Source organism: Podarcis muralis, chromosome 16 (genome assembly GCF_964188315.1).
Source record: "Podarcis muralis chromosome 16, rPodMur119.hap1.1, whole genome shotgun sequence".
Classification (NCBI taxonomy): domain Eukaryota; kingdom Metazoa; phylum Chordata; class Lepidosauria; order Squamata; family Lacertidae; genus Podarcis; species Podarcis muralis.
The window spans coordinates 38,718,802-38,740,514 of NC_135670.1; the positions used below are offsets into that span (position 1 = coordinate 38,718,802).

Sequence of the window (21,713 nt, forward strand, 5' to 3'; positions counted from 1 at the left end):
TTCTGTCACGAAGTGCAGACTTCGCTGACCAGGACAGATGGACTGTGATCCATGCCAACCCAGATTGCCTACTGCCCCTGCAAGTAAGAGAAGAGGCTTCTTCTCAGCCATTGGCAACACAGGAGCAGGATGAGGAGGGGGCACAGATTTCCCCAAAAGATGTGGCAATAGATAATACTTCTTCTCTAGAGGAAGAGGAAGAAAAGCCAGAGATAAGGGGGGAAGAAGAAGTAGTAGTGCCTAGGCGCTCCCAGCGTTCAAACAAGGGTGTACCTCCTCAGCGTTTGACCCTAGGAGGAGTGAGAGTATGCAATGTGAGTTGTGTGGAACCACAAAGTTATAATGAAGTATTAGACTTACCCCCTGGGGAACGTGCTTTGTGGGAACAAGCTATGAAAGAAGAAATGGACTCTTTTAAACGTAACAAAGTGTTTGAGGTCATAATGCCGCCACCTGGTGGCAGAGTGGTGTCATGCAAGTGGGTTTACAAAAGGAAAACCCTTGCATCTGGGGAACCACGTTTTCGAGCCAGATTAGTAGCCAGAGGGTTCACTCAGATTAAAGGGGAGAGTTATGATGAAGTGTTTTCTCCCACTGTAAAGAGTGAAACTTTTCGCTTAATGCTTTCCATTGCTGCTGTAAGACAACTAGCAGTGCACCATTTTGATGTTGATGCTGCATATCTGCATGCAAATTTAGACCATGAAGTGTTAATGAGACAACCCCCTGGGTTTGAAGAGGAGAATGGTGCAGTCTGGCGTTTGAGAAAGGCTGTTTATGGTCTCAAACAAAGTGGAAGGTGTTGGAACCAGTGTTTAAATGAAGCCCTTGTAAAACTTGGTTTTAAAAGGAGTGTGGCTGATCCATGCCTGTACACCAAGGGATCAGGCAACAAATATCTAATGCTCTTAGTCTTTGTTGATGATTTGCTTGTGGCAGGGAGTTCCACAGATGAGATCCAGAAACTCACAAGTCAACTGGAAAAGAGGTTTAAGCTTAAAGCCTTGGGGCCTGTAAGCAATTACTTGGGAGTAGAAGTAAGGCAGGAAGCTGATGGAAGCTTCCTATTGAGTCAGAGAAAATTCTTCGTTTGATAGAGCAGTTTGGCATGGAAAACTGCAAGCCAGTTCAGACTCCCATGACACCAGATTTCCCAAAGACAGTGTGTGATGATGAATTTGATCAGCCTGAGTTGAAAAGGCTTATCAGATATCTAAAGGGGACATTAAATGTATGTTTGAAGATATCTAGTACACAAGACGAAAAACTAGAAGTATTTGTTGATGCGGACTGGGGAAGCTGTGTAGCTACCAGAAAATCTACAAGTGGAATGGTTATGATGTTTGCCAATTCCATAATTGGGTGGAGGTCAAAGAAACAAGGATTTGTTGCAACCTCGTCCTGTGAGGCAGAATATGGGAGCCTGTCGCTAGCATGCAATGAAATCATGTGGTTTATACAGATACTAAAAGATCTAGATTGTAAAGTAGATTTGCCTATCCAAGTGTATGAAGATAGCCAATCGTGCATTGCATTAGCGGGCTCGGAAATAATGAAATCCGCATCAAAACATATTGCTATCCGTCATGCGAATGTTAGAGATTGTGTACAGAATGGGGTAATCAAACTGGAGTATTGTCAATCACAAGATAATATTGCTGATTTGTTCACCAAGCCTTTGCCAGCATCATGCCATAATGAACTGATGACAAAACTGGGTTTATGTATATAATGTATGTATGTATTGTTTCTGTTGGGGTTTTTCGCATTTAAAGAAACAGAAGGGGTGTCACGGCTAAAATGGCTGCTGTTTCTTTAATGCGAATAAAGCTGGGTCAGCATGACTCAGCGGTCTGCACCAAGTTGTATATATAAGTGAGAAATGTTAGTTTGTTGCTGTGGCTGGTGTTTGGGTTGGTTGGTGCTGGTGTGTATAGTTATTCAGTCGTGTTTTGCACAAAGACTTTTAAGAATAAAACTCTGCAAGGATATTCTCGTGGACTCTTTTTGTGCCGACAAGGGTCCGAGGACCAGGCTGAAGAGGCGAAGGGAGGTCAGAACCTTTTCCTCCTTTTTTTTTGCTTTTTACAAACAACTGACAACTTGCACTCCCCTCTCTATCCTCCATCCAGAGAAGGAAGAGGCAACATCAGAGCCCAAGGTCCCATTCCATAACCTAGTAGAAACACTCAGGGTTTGAAGCAGGGCCAGTGAGGGGCATGGTCTGGGAAGAGAGGGCGTGTGTGGACCTTGGGGTAGTTCCAGGGGCCAGGCAGAGAAATTGGAGGGCCATATCTGGACCCCAGGCCTGAGGCTCCCCATCCCTGAGGTAGACAGTGCCAAGTGCACACTCCTTAGCACAATAAATAGGATTTACTTATTATTGCTGGTTGAAAAGCTCAGGTCAACGCACATAACCTGCTTTTCAAAGGCAGCACCTACTTTCTGCTTCTAGGAAGAGCCCTCGACTCTTGTCTCCCTCCAGCTTTGCCTTCTGCAGCCTCTCCAGCTCATCCCGGAGCTGCTCGTTGTCCACCAGGGCCTTCTGCTTCTGCTTCCGCTGCTCTTCCACCTCCGCCTCCAGGCTGTTAATCTGGGCCTTCAGCTGAGTGATGTATCTCTGAGCCTGAGTATTGCAGCAAAACACATACAAAGCAATGGCTATAATTATGACAGCTCGTGTGTTACCTGCAGGATCAGAAGCAGAATGCTCTTGTGCCCTTTGCTTTGGGGCTTCCCACACAGGCATCTTGCTGGCCACTGGGGGAAGCAGCAAGTGTCAATGTGGTACAATGGTAAGAATGTCGGCCTGGGACCAAATCCTTACGTGGCCATAAAGCTCACTGGATGCCAATCACCAACTCTCTGCCGAATTATTCAAGGCGAGCAATGCTCATTTAGCACCTGACATACAAAATCTCACAAGCGCCTCTCCCCTACTCCCTAGCAGCAAAAATATAAAAATATAAATAATTATCAGTTTACTTCCTTTTCGTAGCACCCAAAGTAAGATATCTCACTTTGTAAAAAATTATTTAATCATTTTTTCGATAAAATCAACCACAAAAGACACATACAACAAAAACCATAATAACAATAATAATACAATTTGACAATTCAGATTTGAATACCCTGATATACCTATGACTACACCTTTTTAAACAATATTTTCTCACCTCTCTCTCCTCCCCCTACTTCCCACCACTATCTGCCTTATAGCTTAAATATTCGTTCCAGATTTCTTCATATTTATCCATTCTTATTTTTCATCGACATGCAATTCATTCGTATGTAGCTAATCTGTCCATATTATAAATCTGTGTGCTCAATGAAATCTTTTTGCGGCTCTTCCAATTCATCAAAACAATTTTTTTTGCTTCTAATATAGCACGGTACATCCATTTTTTTGACCCCTTGAAATCTCCCACATTTCTGGAATATAATTTAGAATTAAATTCAGTTCCCCTAAATAACAATTTCTTTTTATTACTCTTGCTATAAATATCCTCACCTCACACCAAAATGATCTTATCATCGGGCAGTTAATCAACATATATACTGAGTTCGCCATTTTACTCCCACATCTCCAGCAGTTGTCTGCACTTGTTATTTTCTTCTGGTATAGTTTTGCTGGAGTCCGGTGGACTCTGAATATTATTTTCTGTTGAATAAGTCTTAGTCTTAGATCCACAGAGGCTATTTCTGTTGATTTTATACTTGACTCCCATATATCATTTGTTATCTGTACCCCTAACTCTTGACTCCATTTTTGTCTATCATACAGTGGTGCCCCGCAAGACGAATGCCTCGCAAGACGGAAAACCCGCTAGACGAAAGGGTTTTCCGTTTTGGAGGTGCTTCGCAAAACGAATTTCCTATGGGCTTGCTTCGCAAGACGAAAATGTCTTGCGAGTTCCTGCAGGGTTTTTTTCCTCCCCCCCCCCCCTTTTCCCCAAGCCGCTAAGCTGCTTATCAGCTGATCCGCTAAGCCGCTTATCAGCTGATCCGCTAAGCCGCTTAACAGCTGATCCGCTAAGCCGCTTAACAGCTGATCGCTAAGCCGCTTATCAGCTGATCCGCTAAGACGCTTATCAGCTGATCCGCTAAGACGCTTATCAGCTGATCCGCTAAGCCGCTAATAGCGCTAATCCGCTAATGGGCTTGCTTCGCAAGACGAAAAAACCGCAAGACGAAGAGACTCGCGGAACGGATTCTTTTCGTGTTGCGAGGCACCACTGTATTCTAAATTATTTTTCTTCCTGTTGAGTTGGGTTTTATATAGTGCAAGTATAGAGTTTTTTGTTTTTGTTGCAGAGGTTAAATCTTGTAGCAGCATGGGTGTTTCCGATGCTGCTATAGCGTCAGGGCCAAACTGCCTTTCCAACATATGTTTCAATTGGATGTATTGCCATTTTGTTTCACTGGTTAATCCATACTTTACTTGCAAAGTCTTATATTCCACAAATTTGTAATTCCCATCAATTGATTGATTCAATGTCAAAATACCTTTTTTCATCCAATTTTGCAAAATTATTACTTGATTTCCAATTTTTAATTTTGGGTTGGCCCATATTGTTAATTTCTCATGCTGATAGTGGTCATCCTTATTATTTTTATTTATATTCATTCAAATTTTTATAGGCTTTAATAGTCTCCAGGATAATAGGATATTTCATAAAATTGGAGCCGAGTTTAGTCCACCCTACAAGAGGTTCAAAGAAACTATATTCGAGAGTAGCCCAATTGGGATTCCTGCTAAGCTCTCCAATAATTAGTCTTACTCAGCAAGTAAGCCTGGTGATACAATTCCAGATTTGGGAGCCCAAAGCCGCCTTCCTTCGTTGGAAGTTGCATTTTATGTGGTGATATTTTTGGTGGCTTTGTACCCCCCACAGGCACGATCTAAATAGTTGATTTATTTTTTGGAAGTATAATTTGGGAATATACATTGGTAATCCTCTAAGAATATATAAAAGCTTTGGAACAACATTCATTTTGAGGACATTAACCTTTCCCCAAAGGGAGAGGTTTAGAGGTCCCCACCTTTCAATATCGGTCTTTCTCCCTGTTCCCAATATATTTGTCTTAGACTTAGTAGGCTGAACTCATTTTTTTGAGCTAGTATATTATTCATCTCTAATGTTTGTTGTTGTATTCTTTCATATGTAACCTTAGATGGGTTATTTGCCATATCGCCCCATAGTGTTTTTAAAGAAATTTTTAGATTATTTTCTTTTAATCTTTGCAGCTTGGCCTTGTTGGCAGAGAAGATATTATCTTCCCTCTGATGTAAGCTTTATATCCTTCCCATTCCATCAGTCTTGACATTGAAGATTTGGAGTTATTTTTAAAATATATTTGCGTTTCTTGGGTTATATATTAAATGAAGTTTTTTTCATTTAGTAATGATATATTAAGATACATCTCCTCGTACCTTCCTGGTTTTTAGATAAATTATATTCCAGTATTACTGCTGAGTGATCAGCTATAATGGGAATATCAATGTCACATCAGCCAGTAAAGGGATGTAATGATGCTGATGTTAGAAAGAAATCAATTCTATGCTGGGTATTATGAATTTCTGCAAAATACGTATATGCTTTTTCCTTAGGATGATGCAATCTCCATGAATCCACTTAATTCCAATGTATCATAGTTATTAATTGAAGTAAGACATCTCACTTTGCCTACACACACAAACACACAGAGTGCCCCATGTTACCTCAAGCTTAATCCTCTCCAGCTCTGCTCGAAGAAGATCAACTTCTTTCTTCAGGTTTTCAATTTGGAGATCCCTGAGGGTTAAAAGGTTTTATAAACACAAGAATGCTCTGAGTTGATGTTGTATAGTGATGAAGAGCTATGAGCTCAAGGCCCCCAGGGCAAATCTCTCCTCTGCTGCAAAGGCTTCAGGGCCACATCAGAGCCTCTCCTTTTCTTTGTCTCAGCCTCAAACCACCCACCTCCTGCCAGCAATACTGGGATAACAAGTGGGGTCTGTAACCAAAAAGTTGCAGTATGGAGTACCCCCATACTAGGTTCAAGGTGTGTCCTCTTCTAGGGCAGGGAGGACAAACGTTTTATACCAAGTGAGCCGCAATAGTACTTTGACATGGAACATGTGGGCCACTGATTGCCTTGTCACAAGGGGGGTGAGTGGGTGGGTACCGCCAAAATCTGATGCCCCCAAGCCAGCTAAATGAGGTGCTGGGCTTTGGGGTCCCTCGCACCTCCTTCCCAAAGTTGGGAAAGTGCCAAATAGGCTTTGTGCAGGAGGAGGAAGGACTCTAGGACCCTGTCAGAACCCTCATGCCTCCTCCCCAAAGCTGAGAGCCTCATGAGGACTGGGGGGTGGGGGCATCCACTGTTGCCAAGGGCCGCTAAAAAAAGGCCTTGAGGGCCAGCTCTACGTTGGACCACCCTGTTCTGGGGTATTCCATTTCATCTCACCACCACCCTCCAACAGTCATCCTTTTTTTTTGTACCCACTGACCAGGTTCAGTTCCCACTGGGCTGTTCTGCTCCACATGCTGCGTAAAATTCCACACATGTCTGCAGACCTTGGGTGCGAACCATCAAGGAAATATCTCTTCCTTGGGAAATGGGTTTTACTCTTTTGGCTACATAAACAACAGCGCTGAGAGATATGATAATAATGATCTACTTTACAGGACTGTTAATACACATACAACTTTTTCTGTTAAATAGTCCGAATGCTGCATAAATGCTAAACCTCATTATTAAGATGCCAGCTTAAACACAAACACACACACACACACACACACACACACACACAGAGAGAGAGAGAGAGAGAGAGAGAGAGAGAGAGAGAGAGAGAGATATTTTGCTGATAAACACCCTTACCTATCATCTCTTATTCCATTGGGTGGTCCAAAAGTCTGTTCAAATATATCAGACGACACATTCTGCAGAAACAAATATTTAAAAGACTGACAATGAAGGGGAAGCTTCATCTTTATGGCTATATGGTATAAATGCTTTGTATTCCTAGGGAGATACAGTATTACATCATTTTATTTATCATGCATCTACAACTAAATAAAATGCACTATTGCACACGGAACTGTTTCTTCAGCACGCCTGAGATCCATTATGCTTCTGAATGCTCCCCTGTGTGGAAGTACTGGGATGCCACAATGGTAAAAGAATAAGCCATGGAAATGTCAGCATGACCCTTGAAACAAGTGCCTTCCAATCCCTGCCCCCTGGTGACTCTTGCCTTCCCTCAGAGAGTGGGGCTGCACCACACACTGACACTGTTCTACCATATGGGGTGGACAAATGTGTCTTTATTTTTCTTCAAATGCTGTGTTGCAGAAGTTGGAGCTGTCATGCTGGATTCCAGCTCCACAGCTCTTACTGGGAAGCCCACATGACCATGCATTGCCTCCCACAAAAAGATGCCAAGCTGGAACACCCCTGGCCCATGCACAGCCCTCTGGGTTCTGCAGGGTTCCCAGACCTGCACCTCCTAGACTGGCCCTGGCAGCACTTCCAGTTTGGCCTGCGAACGTCATCACACAGTGAGCAAACATCAGCAGCCAGGAAACAACAAACGAAAGCAAAGCTCCATTTGGAAAACATTGCAATCACTGCCAAGAATTTTGTGTGTCCAATTTTTACAGCTTTGTAAATGCATTGCCCAAGCACAATGGCCAAGTTTGTTTCCTGGCTTTATTCCAAGTGCAGTCGACACACATCTCTTTCTTTTCTTCTTTTTAAGCTTAGCCATCCTTTCAACTTTGTAAGGCATTTACAAGTCGGCTAAGAATAGCATCTTAAAACCATTTTAAAACGAAATGAAACGAAGAACCACTTTTTATAGAGAAGGGTGGGAGGCTGGGCATCTTTTCCCCTATACCCACTGCACTTCATCCAATTCCTACTCTTTTTCAGGTAATTTTTTTCCTTAAAGCAAAATGGTGTGTCCCACCCAACAAATGCACTAAAGGGGGAGGGGAGAGAATGGTCTTTTCCAGTTCCTACAGCCACATTCCCTCATAAGCACCTTCTAGTGGGGGCAGGGGCAGTCTTTGGTAATCTTTCATAATATGGCTCCCTGTGCAAGGCCAAAATTGTGCCCCTCCCCAGTGGATCTTCTAAGTGTTGTGCTCCCTTAGCTCAGCACCTTGTGTGGGGAACAATCTGCACAGCCCAAAATCCAGTGCTAGTGGGGGTACACCTAAAAGTGGTGGGTGAAGCTCACCACTCTAGAGACCCCCTTAGCATGTCTCACCTGTTGCTCCACAGTCGGGGCTGTACTGATCTCAATCAGGTTCTCTGGCTCTTCGTCCTCAGGGGCTTCTTCTTCTGGGATCACCACAACAGGCTTCACGTGCTCGGCCAGGGCTGATGCCCGCAGAAAGTTAGGCGGGTTCTAATGGAGGAGGAACAAAAGGAGTCAGGCACATTTACAGTGCAGGTGAAACTAGATGGCACCCTCATAACTGCAGCTTCACAAATACACAGCCAGAGACTGGATTGGGCAGACAGGTGCTTTCTCCCTCTCTGACCCCCTCACACACAGTGTGGGTAAACTGGCCTAATTTCAGGAAAAGCTTTACAGACAGTAGCAGGCAGGGGCATTGTAGCAGCCCCAGATTGTCAGGGTTGGGGAGCAGGAGGAGAAGGCAGAAGAGAGACTGTACCTCAGGCAGCCGTGGGATCTGGATGAGCCGCTTGAAATACAGCATGTCCGATGCTCTTTTGAAAAAGCTTTTGAGGCTACAGAGAGGGGAAAGAGAATTGTCAATACTGAAACCAACAGCAAGGTGGTCTGACTCTTAAGAACGCAAGAGGAATCCTGGTGGATGAGGCAAGGGACCATCTACTCCAGCTTTGTGGTTTCCACGATGGCCAACAGGAAGCCGTGTGTCCAAGAAGCCTACTAGTAGGTGTGGTGTTTTCTGAAAATCTCAATGGTGAGCTTAACCACAAAGATTTCCATCCTATGTGATGTAGTTCAGCCCAGGCACAGATTGAAAAGCAGGCCACAAGTCATTACCTGGTTTTCACCAGAGAAGGGTGTAGATACGCTTCTTTTAAACTTACTTTTCCCTCCTTTCTCTAAAATAATGTTTTACAGTGCAGTCCCATGCATATTTATTTGTTTTTTTAATGTCTGCTTTTAAAATATGCTTTTAGCTGTAAGCTGCCTTGAGCCCTGTCAAGGGAAAAGGCGGATTACAGCTAAATACAAAAACAAATATAATTCTAATTATTATATTACCTGCGGAACTGCTCGTGGAAACGGTCACGATGCCCTTGCAGCGTATCAGCCGGGAGACCTGAGGAGGAAGAAAGGAACAAAAGAAAGGAACGGGCTGTCCAAGACTTCAATGGACCATTTGCCAAGAAAGCACACACAGGGGTTTGAGCCAGAGAAAAGCACACCTAGCACCCAAGCTAGGCTTTCACAGTCTGCTAGGAACATAGGTAATGACCTTATGCCGAGTCAGGGCATTGGTCTATCTAGCTCAGTACTGCCTACACTGACTGGCAGCAGCTCTCCAGGGTTTCGGTCAATGAATGTTCCCAGTTCTACGTGGATGTGCTGGAGATTGAACCTGAAGCCCTCTGCATGCAAGGCAAATGCTCTGCCACTGAGCTGCAGGTTCTGAAAGTTTGGGAGAAGAGGAAGAGAAGCACTTTTGGAAAAGTCATGGTTCCGAAAGCAGAGGGCCTGGCAGCTATTCCAAAGAAAAACTCCATTTAGCTCACTGATGGTTTTAGACCCTAACTGGAGATACCAGGGATTGAATCTGGGATCTTTTGCATGCAAAGCAAGCAATATTACTAAGCTTTGGTCCTTCTGTTTTCATCTTTAAGCACATACAGTGAGTTGGATTCTATGATTCCCAGAAAGGAATGTGGCTTCTGGCTGCAAATCTTTTATTGCCTTTACTCTTTTATGTTTTCTAAAATGCTTTGAGAGTATTTTTAAACAATCAAGCAATGTATAAATTTTATGAAATAAATAATATGGCTGATTTACTGCCTGGCTGTTGGAACTCTTAAGGAAGCACATTGTTCACAATCAAAATAAGCAGGTCTTTCCAGGCTTCAGTTTCTCCCTTGCACACCCTCTCTCTCTCCATGGCTTCAGCAAAATTAATGCAAATCTGGCCAACTGTACACAAATATGCTTAATAATCCTCCGGCTTTCCTTAGCATAAGTCTTGTGCAAAACTTATGACATATTTAAAGGTTAGTCCTGTCCTTCTGGGAACTGAATCCTGGTTTCAGAAAAGCCAACGGCAGGATGTACTTAAGCTCCCTAACGGAAGGTAGAATGAAAACCTGTGAATGCTGGTTTCCCCCCTTGGGAATCCCTTTTTAAAATTAAAAAGAAGAAAGAGAGAAAGGCCACTGTAAAGAAGGAAGCTAGTGAAGAGAGATCAAGAAGGGGAAGAGCAGATAAATATCAGCAGGGATTTCTCTCACATACATCAGCAAGACAGATATTATTATTACCCACCTTTCAAGTAAATTCTTTCTCATTGTGGAATACAAATAACAGGCTCTACATAGCCTTAAAGGGCAGTCTGTATCTTAACCGCCATTTTGTTGGACTCCAGTTCCCACCAGTTCAACCAGTGGAGTCAGAGATGATGGGAGCTGGAATTTAGCAACATCTGGAGGGCACGAGGTTGGGAAAGTCTGGACCGTATTGTTTATTGATTTCGAGTGATATTTATGGCTTTGCTTTTTTTAAGGAATACTATCCATAAACTCCATTCAGAGCCCATTTGTTTGGCAGAAGAGCCTAATATGAATGCCTAAAAGAATAAGAGGTAACCGAAGGCTAAAAGCCTTGGGCTGCTAGTATGGCACAGCTGCTATGCTGTGAACTGTGAAATCTTGAGTTCAAATCTCACCATAGTTATCCCACCAAAAAAAACACATTTCCCACATAGCCTTAGGCAAATCATTCACTCTCTCATACTCTGCAGAGGACACAGCAAAACTGTTCTCCAGCCAAGTATAAAGGTAAAGGGACCCCTGACCGTTAGGTCCAATCGTGGCAGACTCTGGGGTTGCAGCGCTCATCTCACTTTATTGGCCGAGGGAGCTGGCGTACAGCTTCCGGGTCATGTGGCCAGCATGACTAAGCCGCGTCTGGTGAAACCAGAGCAGCGCATGGAAACGCTGTTTACCTTCCCACCGGAGTGGTACCTATTTATCTACTTGCACTTTGACGTGCTTTCGAACTGCTAGGTTGGCAGGAGCAGGGACCAAGCAACGGGAACTCACCCCGTCGCGGGGATTCGAACCGCCGACCTTCTGATCGGCAAGCCCTAGACTCTGTGGTTTACCCCACAGCGCCACCCGCGTCCCAGCCAAGTATACGTTGGTGAAAACAGCATATAAAAGTGCAGAATATTAGAGGAAATCTCTTCAAAAATGAGTGTATTAGGTAAAATTTTAATAAAATGTGTTTATCTGGAGAAGTGCACACTAAAATTTTCATTAAATTCATTTTTAAATAAACCAAGCAAACTGATGTGGAGGAAACAGAGCTTAAGCCTGTAAAAATGAGAAACTGACTGATTGGTCCATCCTCAGAACACAGACCTACACTTAAAATTAAAGTCCATGATGCTCAGAGCAGATGGATGTTCAGCTCAGGGACTAGTATTCAATAGTGAGCTGACAGCTGACCCTTCCACACACCTGATTCTCCCACCCCAGCCCCCCAGCTATTTTAATTTTACCAGCCTAATTTAGAATGGGCGGGAAGCCTTTTTGTTGTTATTCTTGCTATTGTTAAAAACCAACCAGAAAAACCCAGAAAACACGGACAGAGGTGGGGAAAGCAGAGGAATAATATCCAGGTACTTAAAGGAAGAAATCAGTTTTCCTTCAAGCATTTAGAGTCTGCTTCTTCTGATTTTTCCATTGCTTTGGGGAAGGGCCAGAGCTCAGCAGTTAGTGGTACAACATCTGCTTTGCATGCAGAGAAGGTCCTCCTCGGTTCAATACTCAGCACCTTGAGGCAGAGCTGGGAAAGACTCAGTGCCTTAAATCCTGGAGAGCCACTGCTGGTCAATATTGACAGTACTGAACTGGATGGGCCCATGGTCTGACTCACTCCCTATGTAAACTACTGGGAGGAGCAGCAGTTGGTAAGGCTTACCAGACAGCATCACTGCAGGGGAAAGGTCAGCACGGTGCAAATGCACTGTTGAAGCCAATCCAGTGCTCCCAACAGTGTGTTTGCACCATGTCAACCTTTCCCTCTCAGTAAGCCGCAGTGACAGGAGGTGATCAGAGTGCAAAACAACTTGAACTTGTGAGCCCAAGAAGCTGCCTTATACCAGCTCAGACTCTTTGTTCATCCAGAATTGTCCACTATGACTGGAAAAAATCAACCAAGAGAACTAAAATATTTTATTACACCATATGCTTTCATGAATTAGAGTCCATCTCATCAAATGCATGAGTGTAATCCTTGGTTGCATTCACACATGCACACGGACAGTGATAAGGGATGAGGAGGGTCGTAAGGAGGTAAGGTCAGAGAAAAATTAAATACAAAAAGTACAGAGAGTGAGAATTCAATGAGATACAAATGCAGTGACAAGTGATGAAACAATCAAACTGACAACGGGGAGTTAATTAACATCTGTAATGGGAAATGAAACCACTGTCTCTACTCAGCCACAAATGAATAAGAGCTTAACTTCTTTATAAATTGCAGTTTAGCGGTTTCCTTGTTCAAGTATGGCCACCTTAAGCGCAGTGGCAACATCTTCTGGTAGACTGACACCTTCTCTAACTGGCTGATGAATTTCTGGCCAGCCTCTTTCCCATCATCTGAGATTCTTTCTTCAACTGGGAGACACCAGAGACAGAACCAGAGGGAACAAACCTACATGCAATTCATCTGCCCTAAAACAACTGAGCCATGGACCCTTCCCCAAATGTCCCAGAACTGCACCTGAACCATGGTATGCTTCCACACCCCCACAAGAGCAACTTACAGGAATGGAGCTTGAACATCAGCTTCACAGTGTAATGGTAGAGGTGGCTGCAGTCTTGGATCACTTGAATGAGGGGAGCCAGCCGGCACTGAACTGCTGACATCTGGGAGACAGCCATGGAGGTGTTGAGCTGTCTGAAAACTGAAGAGAGGAAAGGAAATTTCAAATACTGTTTTTATTGCACTTTATTGCCTTGAGTATCCTCTATGGATGGAAAGCTAAGACTGAGATGGTGCCTTTAATAATAACAAATACAGCTGCTGCTGCTGCTGCTGCTGCTGCTGCTGGATTATTGGAATGTCTCTGGATACCCCAGTATCTGTGTACATGTTCATAGAATCATAGAATTGTATGTGTGCATGCTTATTTATATGTAGGTTTATAAATTAAAATAGAGATTTGAAATACTATTTAGATGAACATTTTGGTTTCGACCTTCCTCAGCTGAAACATTTAATTAAACAGCATTCTCTCTCTCTCTCTGTTTGATCATTTGTTTTTCATATATTATTACTTAGTGTTTTACAATGTACTTACAGGAAACAGGATCTCTTCATCTGCTGTTTGACTGCTTCTAAGATTGTGTGTGTGTATATACATATTCTATATCTCCAATCAATTAGTCCTAAACACAACTAAACAGCACAGCAAACAAGTTGGCAGTATATACACCTCTGTATGTGTGTGCCGGTGCATATTTAAATAAAACCAATCACACATACACATGCTTATGTGCATAATACGTAAAAATCAAACGGGAAGCTTAACTGAACTTTGCAGCTTATATAAAATGGTGCATGCTTCCACAACTGCTGTAACCAAGTCTAGAAAAACAGAGATGTAAATCTTCTAAATAAATAACCTTCCTTGTTCTGGAGCATGCCTCCAATTGCCAGATGCCAGGGGCAAAACACAGCAGTTGGCATCCTCCTTCACACCCTGCAGCAAGGTTGGATAATGTATTTGGCCAGTGGAGGCTGGTCTGTTACGGCAAACAGAGCCCTATCAACATCAATCTGCACTTAGTCAGTGCTCACCTGCCTGCCTTCTTAGTTGCAAGCGGCTCAGGGGGTGACCTTGATAATATCAGCTTCCTCTTTAGTCTCGGTATTGCCCATGTAGAACTTGGCAGGGAGGAGGGTGGGGAACAAACTAGAATTTGTTGGCTCTGCCTGTGATTGGCTCGGGTTCCTCCTGCTCCATCAGTCCCAAAGAGCACCAGTCACCACTTTATTTGGTAGATGGGGAGGAAAATCTATGGGGGCTTTTGTTTGGAATCCAGCAGGGAGATTCCTAGATTCTGAAAATGTTAACATCTGAGGTTATAAAAGGCATAGGACAACTGGCCTGTTAAAGGAACCAGTGTGCAACAGAGGACTGTGATTTCCCCGTGACTGAACTGGCAGCTTCAGCTCCTATCACCTTTGTTTACTCAGGCTGCTGCTGGGCAGGACCAAGCACAATCTTCTCAGCTTATGAAAGCTTTATCATTAACTTTATTAAGGCACACACAGCCTTGCCTGGCAGCAGAAAGAATACCAGGTCATTCAAACGACTGAGAGCAGCACAGTCATGACCTGCAACACCCCAAGGTAAGGCCCATTCAATGATCTGCGCCAAGAGAAGCTCTGTGCTCAGAAATGCCACATGTGGAACGACATTGCCTTGGTTCCTGCGGAAGAGAGGCTCCTGCCTAGCATTATCACAGCAAATAGCTAGAAATAATGCCCCCTGATGGCTAGGAGGAGCTTAAACCTGAGAGTAGTTTCTGAACCTGTCTGAACATAAATACTGTAGGTTCTGGGCCAACCGAGGACACATCCACTCTTATCTTTGCTCTTTCCAGGCATGGTTTGTAGCAGGAACCCCCCCCCCCCCCATCATTCAGTTTGTACAAACTTCACACACTCAAACTCACACACTACATACACTGCGCTTCTGTTATAAATTCATAGAAAATCAACCATACATCGGATTTGCACTGTTCCACTTTTATTTTACTCCATGAAGGAAGGACTACAAAATGGGGAGGGTTTGATACAGGGCAGCCATAATCCCTTGAGCATCCCAGCACATCCACAGGAGCCCTGCCCAGTTGCTATGCCAACCCTGATGGTCCCAGACAGAAGACCATCAAGATCACAAAGAACTTGCATATGGGAGTGGATTCAGCACAGACTGGAACAAAGGACGATAATTAGCTCTTCCCTCTGGGGGCAGGAAACTGCAAACTCCCCTCTGTCACCTGGAAAGTATTCATGGGTAGGGGGAAAGGGGGAACCAGCCAGGTGACAGGACACTCAGGTTACCACCACAACTCCTCCCTCAACCCCTCCTTTCTGTGATGTATGCATGATGTTTCTGGGGGTGGTCTTGATCTACAGGAGGGGAATTTCAAAAGTCTTTATAAGACCTTGCACACCATTTTTTCTGTGTCCTTCCTCTCTCCTGCAAGTGAGGGGAGCACCCTGTTGAAACAGTTCAATAAAGGCCAAGCCTACAGGCTGCTGTTTTGCTCCAAGTTATCCTGGTTGGTGTCTTTGTTTTTGTCCAAGGGAGCCCTCGGATTTTTCCGTTAACAGGTTCATTATTTAATGCTCCATGTCCAAGCACCATTTTCTTTTCTTTTTTGCTCCGGAGCTTTCCCTATGAAAACCCACTTTTTAAACCTCAATTGGAGCAAACGTTAAGCTGTGGAAACCTGAATTGACATTTGCTCCAATTCAGCTTTAAAGAGTGTGTTTTTGTTGTAAAAGCTTAGGGCAAAAAGAACACACACACACTTGGACACAAAGCACTAAAGTGCAGACCTCTATCTAGAAAGAGCAAAGCAAAAAGTTAGCGTGGGTAAGTCCTGAGTTGTACTTTGAGTGATAATAATAGTAATAATAAATTTCTATAGGAGTATTAACACATTTGTTGGCTGGTAGTCACAAACCAGCAAAGCCAAGGTGGGGCAGAGACCAGCGCTCTGCCTCTGTTTATTGGAGAATTGAAGCGAAGTTGACAAAGAAAGACATCTGAGGGGTTTTGTAGGAGAGGGAGGGTTCCAAAAGCATGCATACTTTACACAGGTTGCTGAATTCAGACTGTCTTTGTGCAGAATATGTACTTTGGAATTACACTAGCATCCAAAAAATATGCTAAGGGCTGCCAACCTATCAAAAAACCAACAAAAAACTACTAGTCTGTCTTGCTCCTGTACTTTTAGCAGCCATTTGATTCACAAATAATGCCTATGGCTGTGTTGTGGAAAGCTCTGACTCTCACTTTCTGCAGCTGCTGCTGCTGTTACAATCATAGGAGTAAGCCAGAACTTTTGAGTGGGGGCACTGTTGACAATCCTGGAGCACACACAATTTTATGAGCAAAAAGAGAGAAAGAAAGTTGGAAACAAAGGAAGGAACTGAAGTCAGATTACCTGATTCTGCCAGTTTGAGTTCGCAATCCATGTAATCAAACATCTCAACTGTCAGCTGAAAGCTACAAAAAAAATTTTTTTTTAATGAGAGACATAAAACAAGGACCATCGACTGTCAAAATATCCTGCCATTAGCCTGCCTTTTCAGAAATGGTATACCATGCTTTTTAAAGTGATAATGGTGATAATGGACTCCCATCAGCCCTAGCCAGCATGGCTGAGACACACAAACCTCACAATCCATGGTTTGCCTGTGCATCGGGGAAGACACAAAGTCACAGCTTGGAGTCTACACAATGGATAGAGCAAGCCATGGTTTGGCATTACATCTGAATCAACCCAGAGTGATTCCTGGGTGTTGCCTACATTTCAGCTGGTAGGCATGGGGGAATCTCTGAAGCATCCCATGGCCAAGAAAACATGGTCCCATTCCTGGGCACCTAGACTAAAGGGGACTGTGAAATGCCAAGAGATAATATTAACTGGGCTGTCCCACAGCTGCAAGAAAGAGGCTTGCTCAACATTCTGGGAGCTGACTGAGAACATAGACAGATCTTGTTGAGTGCAAGAGCAAAACTGTGCCTCTAGTTTTAATCCAGAAGAATAAGAACAACACAAAATTGTAATCTAGGTTTCGGAAGTTTAGGCAACACTGATCTGGCAGGATCAGTTAATATCAGAACTAGGCAGCCAAGGAGCTACTTGGGCTCCTATCCAAAGCATCTTTAATGAGGTACATTTCACACTTGGGACACTCCATTTGTACCCAGGGAACAAAGGCAGCCATTATGCTTTGTGGAAGATGTCAAGTAACCAGAAAGGTGGGGGACTGGGTGGGCAGGGGAAACTTACATGTTATTCACATCTGTTCCCGCAGCCTTTTCTAGCACTTCGTCAGTCACTTCCAGGCCTGGGGGGAATTCTGGGTGCTTTGGGAGAGAAAAATAAGAATTGGCATTCATTCACTAGGAGATGGCTGCCTTGCCATAACCAAACCCAAAGAGAGACAAAGAGACACAGAAAGAATGGTAGAGCACCTGCCTTGCTTGCAGAAACTCCCAGGTTCAATCCCTGGCATCTCCAGGTAGGACTGGAAGAGGACCCTGTCTGAAACCTTCAAGAGCCACAGCCAGTCGCTGTAGACAATACTGTGCTAGATGAACCAAATGGTTATGACTCAGACACTTCTCTTTTATCCTGTTCTTCCCAGGCACGGTCTGTGCCTTAAAGCTCCGTGTCTGAGCATGCTTTTCTCTTTTCCCAGAGCTTTCCCTTCAAAAGCCCACTCTTTAAAGCTAAGGTGCAACAAACAGCAATTCAAGTTTTCCCCAGATTGCCATTTGCTTCAATTCAGCTTTAAAGAGCAGGTTACTGCGGGGAAACCTCCAGAGTAAACAAAAAAGGCACTCAGACACAGAGGTTTAAAACACACAGAGGAAAGGTACAGGTAGGTAGCCGTGTTGGTCTGCTGTAGTCGAAACAAAACAAACATAAAAAAAATCCTTAGAGACCAACTAAGTTAGCTATTGGTATGAGCTTTCGTGTGCATGCACACTTCTTCAGAGGAAAGGTAAGTGTAGATAAACCCTTAGTATAAGGCAGCTTTCCTTGTTTTGCCCACATGTCCCCAGTGCATTCACACATTAGGTTAATTCTCATGCCCAGAAAAATATTTTTACTTGGCTATCTTACGATAGGATGTGGTTGTAAGAGTGGACAGTTCAGGGCTACATATTAAATTAAATTTTAAAAAATTATATACCACTTGATTGTAGTAAAACATTTATGCAGTTTATAATAAATATTTATTTATCTCAATAAAAATATATTAAAATCAATTAGGAACATTTAACATTTAAAATTAATTAACGTTAAAATAGATTAAAGCATGTTGACATCTCCATGTCTGGATAGGATGAGGATAGGGTTCCTAAACAAAAAGAATAGTGAAAAGAATACAGCAAAGGCACCTGCCTGATGTCAACAGGCAGGGAGTTCCAAAGTGTAGGTGCAGTCTTACTAAAATATTTTCTTACAACTGTGGAATGAGTATTATGTAGTTACCTGTAACATGAACTAAACAATGTGATTCAGCCAAAACATTGAAAACACTGCTTCTCTCCAGAAAGGTAATGGGGTGTAGGCCAGGGCTAAGGTGCCATCTGGCAGGGCAGTGGCTAGAAGCGGTAAGTGGAATGCTGAGCTGAGCTAGGAAGAATCTCAAGTTTACCAGATTTTCAGTACTAGTTACCTAACCCAACACAGTTTAGAGCCCCTCCAGACATCCTTTTCATTGAGCATTCAAGATGCATCTGAAGAATTTCTAAAGAAATACATATCCTGTAATTTCCTGCAAAAGTTGTGCTTACAGCCCCTCTGAACAGCAATAATGTGGTAGCATTGGGGAAGCATCACAGAACTACTAACAAAGCAAAATAAATCTATTACTAATGCACTATTATTCTGTCAATAACATGTTTGCCGAGTACGTCCACAATAATCTTTCCTGCTTGACAGGAGGGAGAAACAGGCAGTGGGAGGGAACTCCCATAATGCCCGTGCTGGGATGCAGCTCTTGGGGTTGAAACTAGATGAGCCCTTTCCCACAAACTGGAGAGTAGCAACCCTACAGAAAAGACCGCTGAGAAGATAAGGTGTGCAGGAGCTGCATAAACAGAAATTACCTTTAGATGGAAGGAGATTTTGGTGAGCAAAAGTTTGGTATAAATGTTTACGAGCTGGCCATATCGATCATGTAGGTGGCCCTAACAAGGAAAAATAAACGTTTCATTAAAAGGGATGGGGGGGGGGGGAGAGTCAAGTTTATTTTTACATTTATATCCCCCCTTTTCTCCAAGGAGCTCAAGGTTGCTGTCCACAGTTCTCCCCACCCAACAACCACCTTGAAGTGAAGCTGAAAGATGGTGGCTGGCCAAAGGTGACCCAGTGAGCTTTGTTCCTGTGTGACAACTTTGAACCCTGGTCTCCCAACTTCTAATCTAGCAATCTAACCAATACACCACATTGGCTCTCTAACTCCACTGGCTTAGACCAGCAATTGATAGCCTCAAGACAAAATCTGTCTCTTGGGATATGACATTTACCACGCTCCCCTTGGAAACTTGAAAAGCCACGATAAGACTATAGATCAGCAGCACCTGGAGAGAGATGGAAGGTAGCCTTGTGCCACCCCCACCCCCCCAATTCCACACTTCCAGTTCAAAATAACCCCCAACAGGGCAGACCAGGCATAGTTGCTGACCAGGGATCTTTGTTCTATATCCAGGACAACATTTGAAGAAAGTGTTCTCAATCCAGTATAAAATTCAAAGTTGGAGCATCTAGCTGCAAGCACATTTCTGGAACTCACCCACAGGTCTCCAGTTTCTCGGATGTTACTTCGATATCGCTGACAATCTTGAAGAACCTAGAGAAGACAGAGTGTGAAGAAAACTTAGGAGCACAAGAAAATTGGCCACATCAGAAATTCAGGACCTGTTTTCCAAAGGATATTATACTGATCCCTGTCTGTCCTTCCACAAAAGGTCAACCAGGCTTAATTAATTAATTTTTATTTTTTACAGGATTTATAGAACACTTAATAAAAAAATCTAAGCAGTTTACATGAAACAAAATATTCATTAAAAATAGCAAAATAGACTTTAAAAACAGTAGATTTAATAACATTATCAAAATACAGGTAAAAATTAAAAAAGATTTTGAAAATGAATGTACATGATGAAATTACATGACTGAGTAGGCAATGTACAAAAGCAAAAAGGTTTTAGCAGGCATTGGAAACACTACAGCAAAGGCACCTGCCTAATACCAATAGGCAACCGATAGGGTTAGAGAGATGTGGAATAGGAATTAGACTGTATCATACAACCCAGAGGACGGAAAACTGCTTTACGGACCACAAAGAATGTTTCTTTAGGTTTAAAACTGAGATTGACTCAGCAAAAATTAATGTTTCATGTATACTGAACTCTACAATGCCTTTGTAAGAAGGCAACACCTCATACGGATAGATGTTGGAGGTATAATGCAGAAAAGGTCTAATTGAGGCACATGATATGGACTTCTCCAATGATCTAGTCTTCAGCATCTGAAGTTGTTGTCTGTATCAATTTAGTGCTGGCAACATTCTTGATATTTGCAGATGCATGTACTTTTAAATTATATTCCCATAGTACAGGGACCAACAGCAGAACAACAGAAGAGGATTTTGCGAGCCTTTATGGACTTATACTTTGAGCCTGAAGGATAAACACCCACCGTATTATGCATTGGCCTGGCTGCATCTGAAAATGTTTCCTAAAAGCACCCACCTCATGTGGAATCCTGTTTGGACATCTGGAGGGCTGATCTCGCCATATACACTTAATTAACATATACACTTAACAAGCTTAAGGGCAGTGACAGGTCATAATAATTGACAGAGGTTGCAAAATCCAGCTTTTCTTGTCACACCATCGAGCTATTGGGGTGAATAATTTCTGGACATAGTTTCTGTTGTTTTCTCAATCACAGTGTACACACTGTCCCACCTAGAATGTCAGCTACGTGTACAGTTTCTAGTACATTGCCTCTTCTCTTCCATCAAAGGTCTTTTTCACACTGGTTGAATGGAAGGAGGCCAGCAAACTTACATTTGGATGCCCATCACGGAGGACTTTGTGGAGAACGTGGCAAAACTTCCAACTGAGGATGGCGCTGCTGGGCAAAGGGAGACCAATTGCATATGACCAAAAAGTAAATGCTCCTTTCTCATGATGAGTCCCCAGAATAATCCCTTCATGGGAGTTAAGGGCAGTTTGAAATTCAAGGTGTTTTGGGGGCAGGGAGGAAGGACAACGAAACATGGCCATCCTCCTAAGAGACTTTCCCATCACCAACAATGGAAAAACAGCCCCAGAAGCACTTAGAAACATTTAAGCGTTGAAGAAAAGGTGGGGTATAAATGTAATAAATAAGTAATATTTATCTCAATTTCTACCACAGCTTTTGAGTCACTGCTCTGAACATCACCAAATCAATGAAGGATTGTCTTCTAAATAAAGAACATCATAAGTAATCCTGTATTCTGTATTCACCAAAATTTGATAGAAATATGTTTGTTTTCAACAGTTTTTATGGAGTAAAAAGGATAAAGGATTTGATTTTTAGCATTGCTGAGTTTTCCTCTTCTGATACACTCTTTGGTTTACCTCATCTTCTGATATGTAAGTGGAAAAAACTCACAGCAAATGGCACCCAGAACATGAGGCATTACATATTACAGAGGA

General features: G+C 43.0%; 1 protein-coding gene across 2 annotated transcripts in view; it reads right to left on the bottom strand.

Moving 5' to 3' along the window:
• The window catches only part of HIP1R (huntingtin interacting protein 1 related), a 70,061-nt gene that overhangs the window by 23,727 nt on the left and 24,621 nt on the right, over positions 1-21,713 (bottom strand). For both annotated transcript variants that reach the window (XM_028710614.2, XM_028710615.2), the window contains exons 3-14: positions 21,078-21,220; positions 19,796-19,852; positions 19,110-19,190; positions 17,278-17,354; positions 16,426-16,487; positions 13,005-13,145; positions 9,251-9,308; positions 8,670-8,745; positions 8,258-8,398; positions 6,865-6,926; positions 5,723-5,795; positions 2,443-2,626 (exon numbers count right to left, since the gene is read on the bottom strand). In XM_028710614.2, the coding sequence (XP_028566447.2) occupies positions 2,443-2,626; positions 5,723-5,795; positions 6,865-6,926; positions 8,258-8,398; positions 8,670-8,745; positions 9,251-9,308; positions 13,005-13,145; positions 16,426-16,487; positions 17,278-17,354; positions 19,110-19,190; positions 19,796-19,852; positions 21,078-21,220 (1,155 nt within the window). The remainder of the gene's footprint in view (positions 1-2,442; positions 2,627-5,722; positions 5,796-6,864; positions 6,927-8,257; positions 8,399-8,669; positions 8,746-9,250; positions 9,309-13,004; positions 13,146-16,425; positions 16,488-17,277; positions 17,355-19,109; positions 19,191-19,795; positions 19,853-21,077; positions 21,221-21,713) is intronic.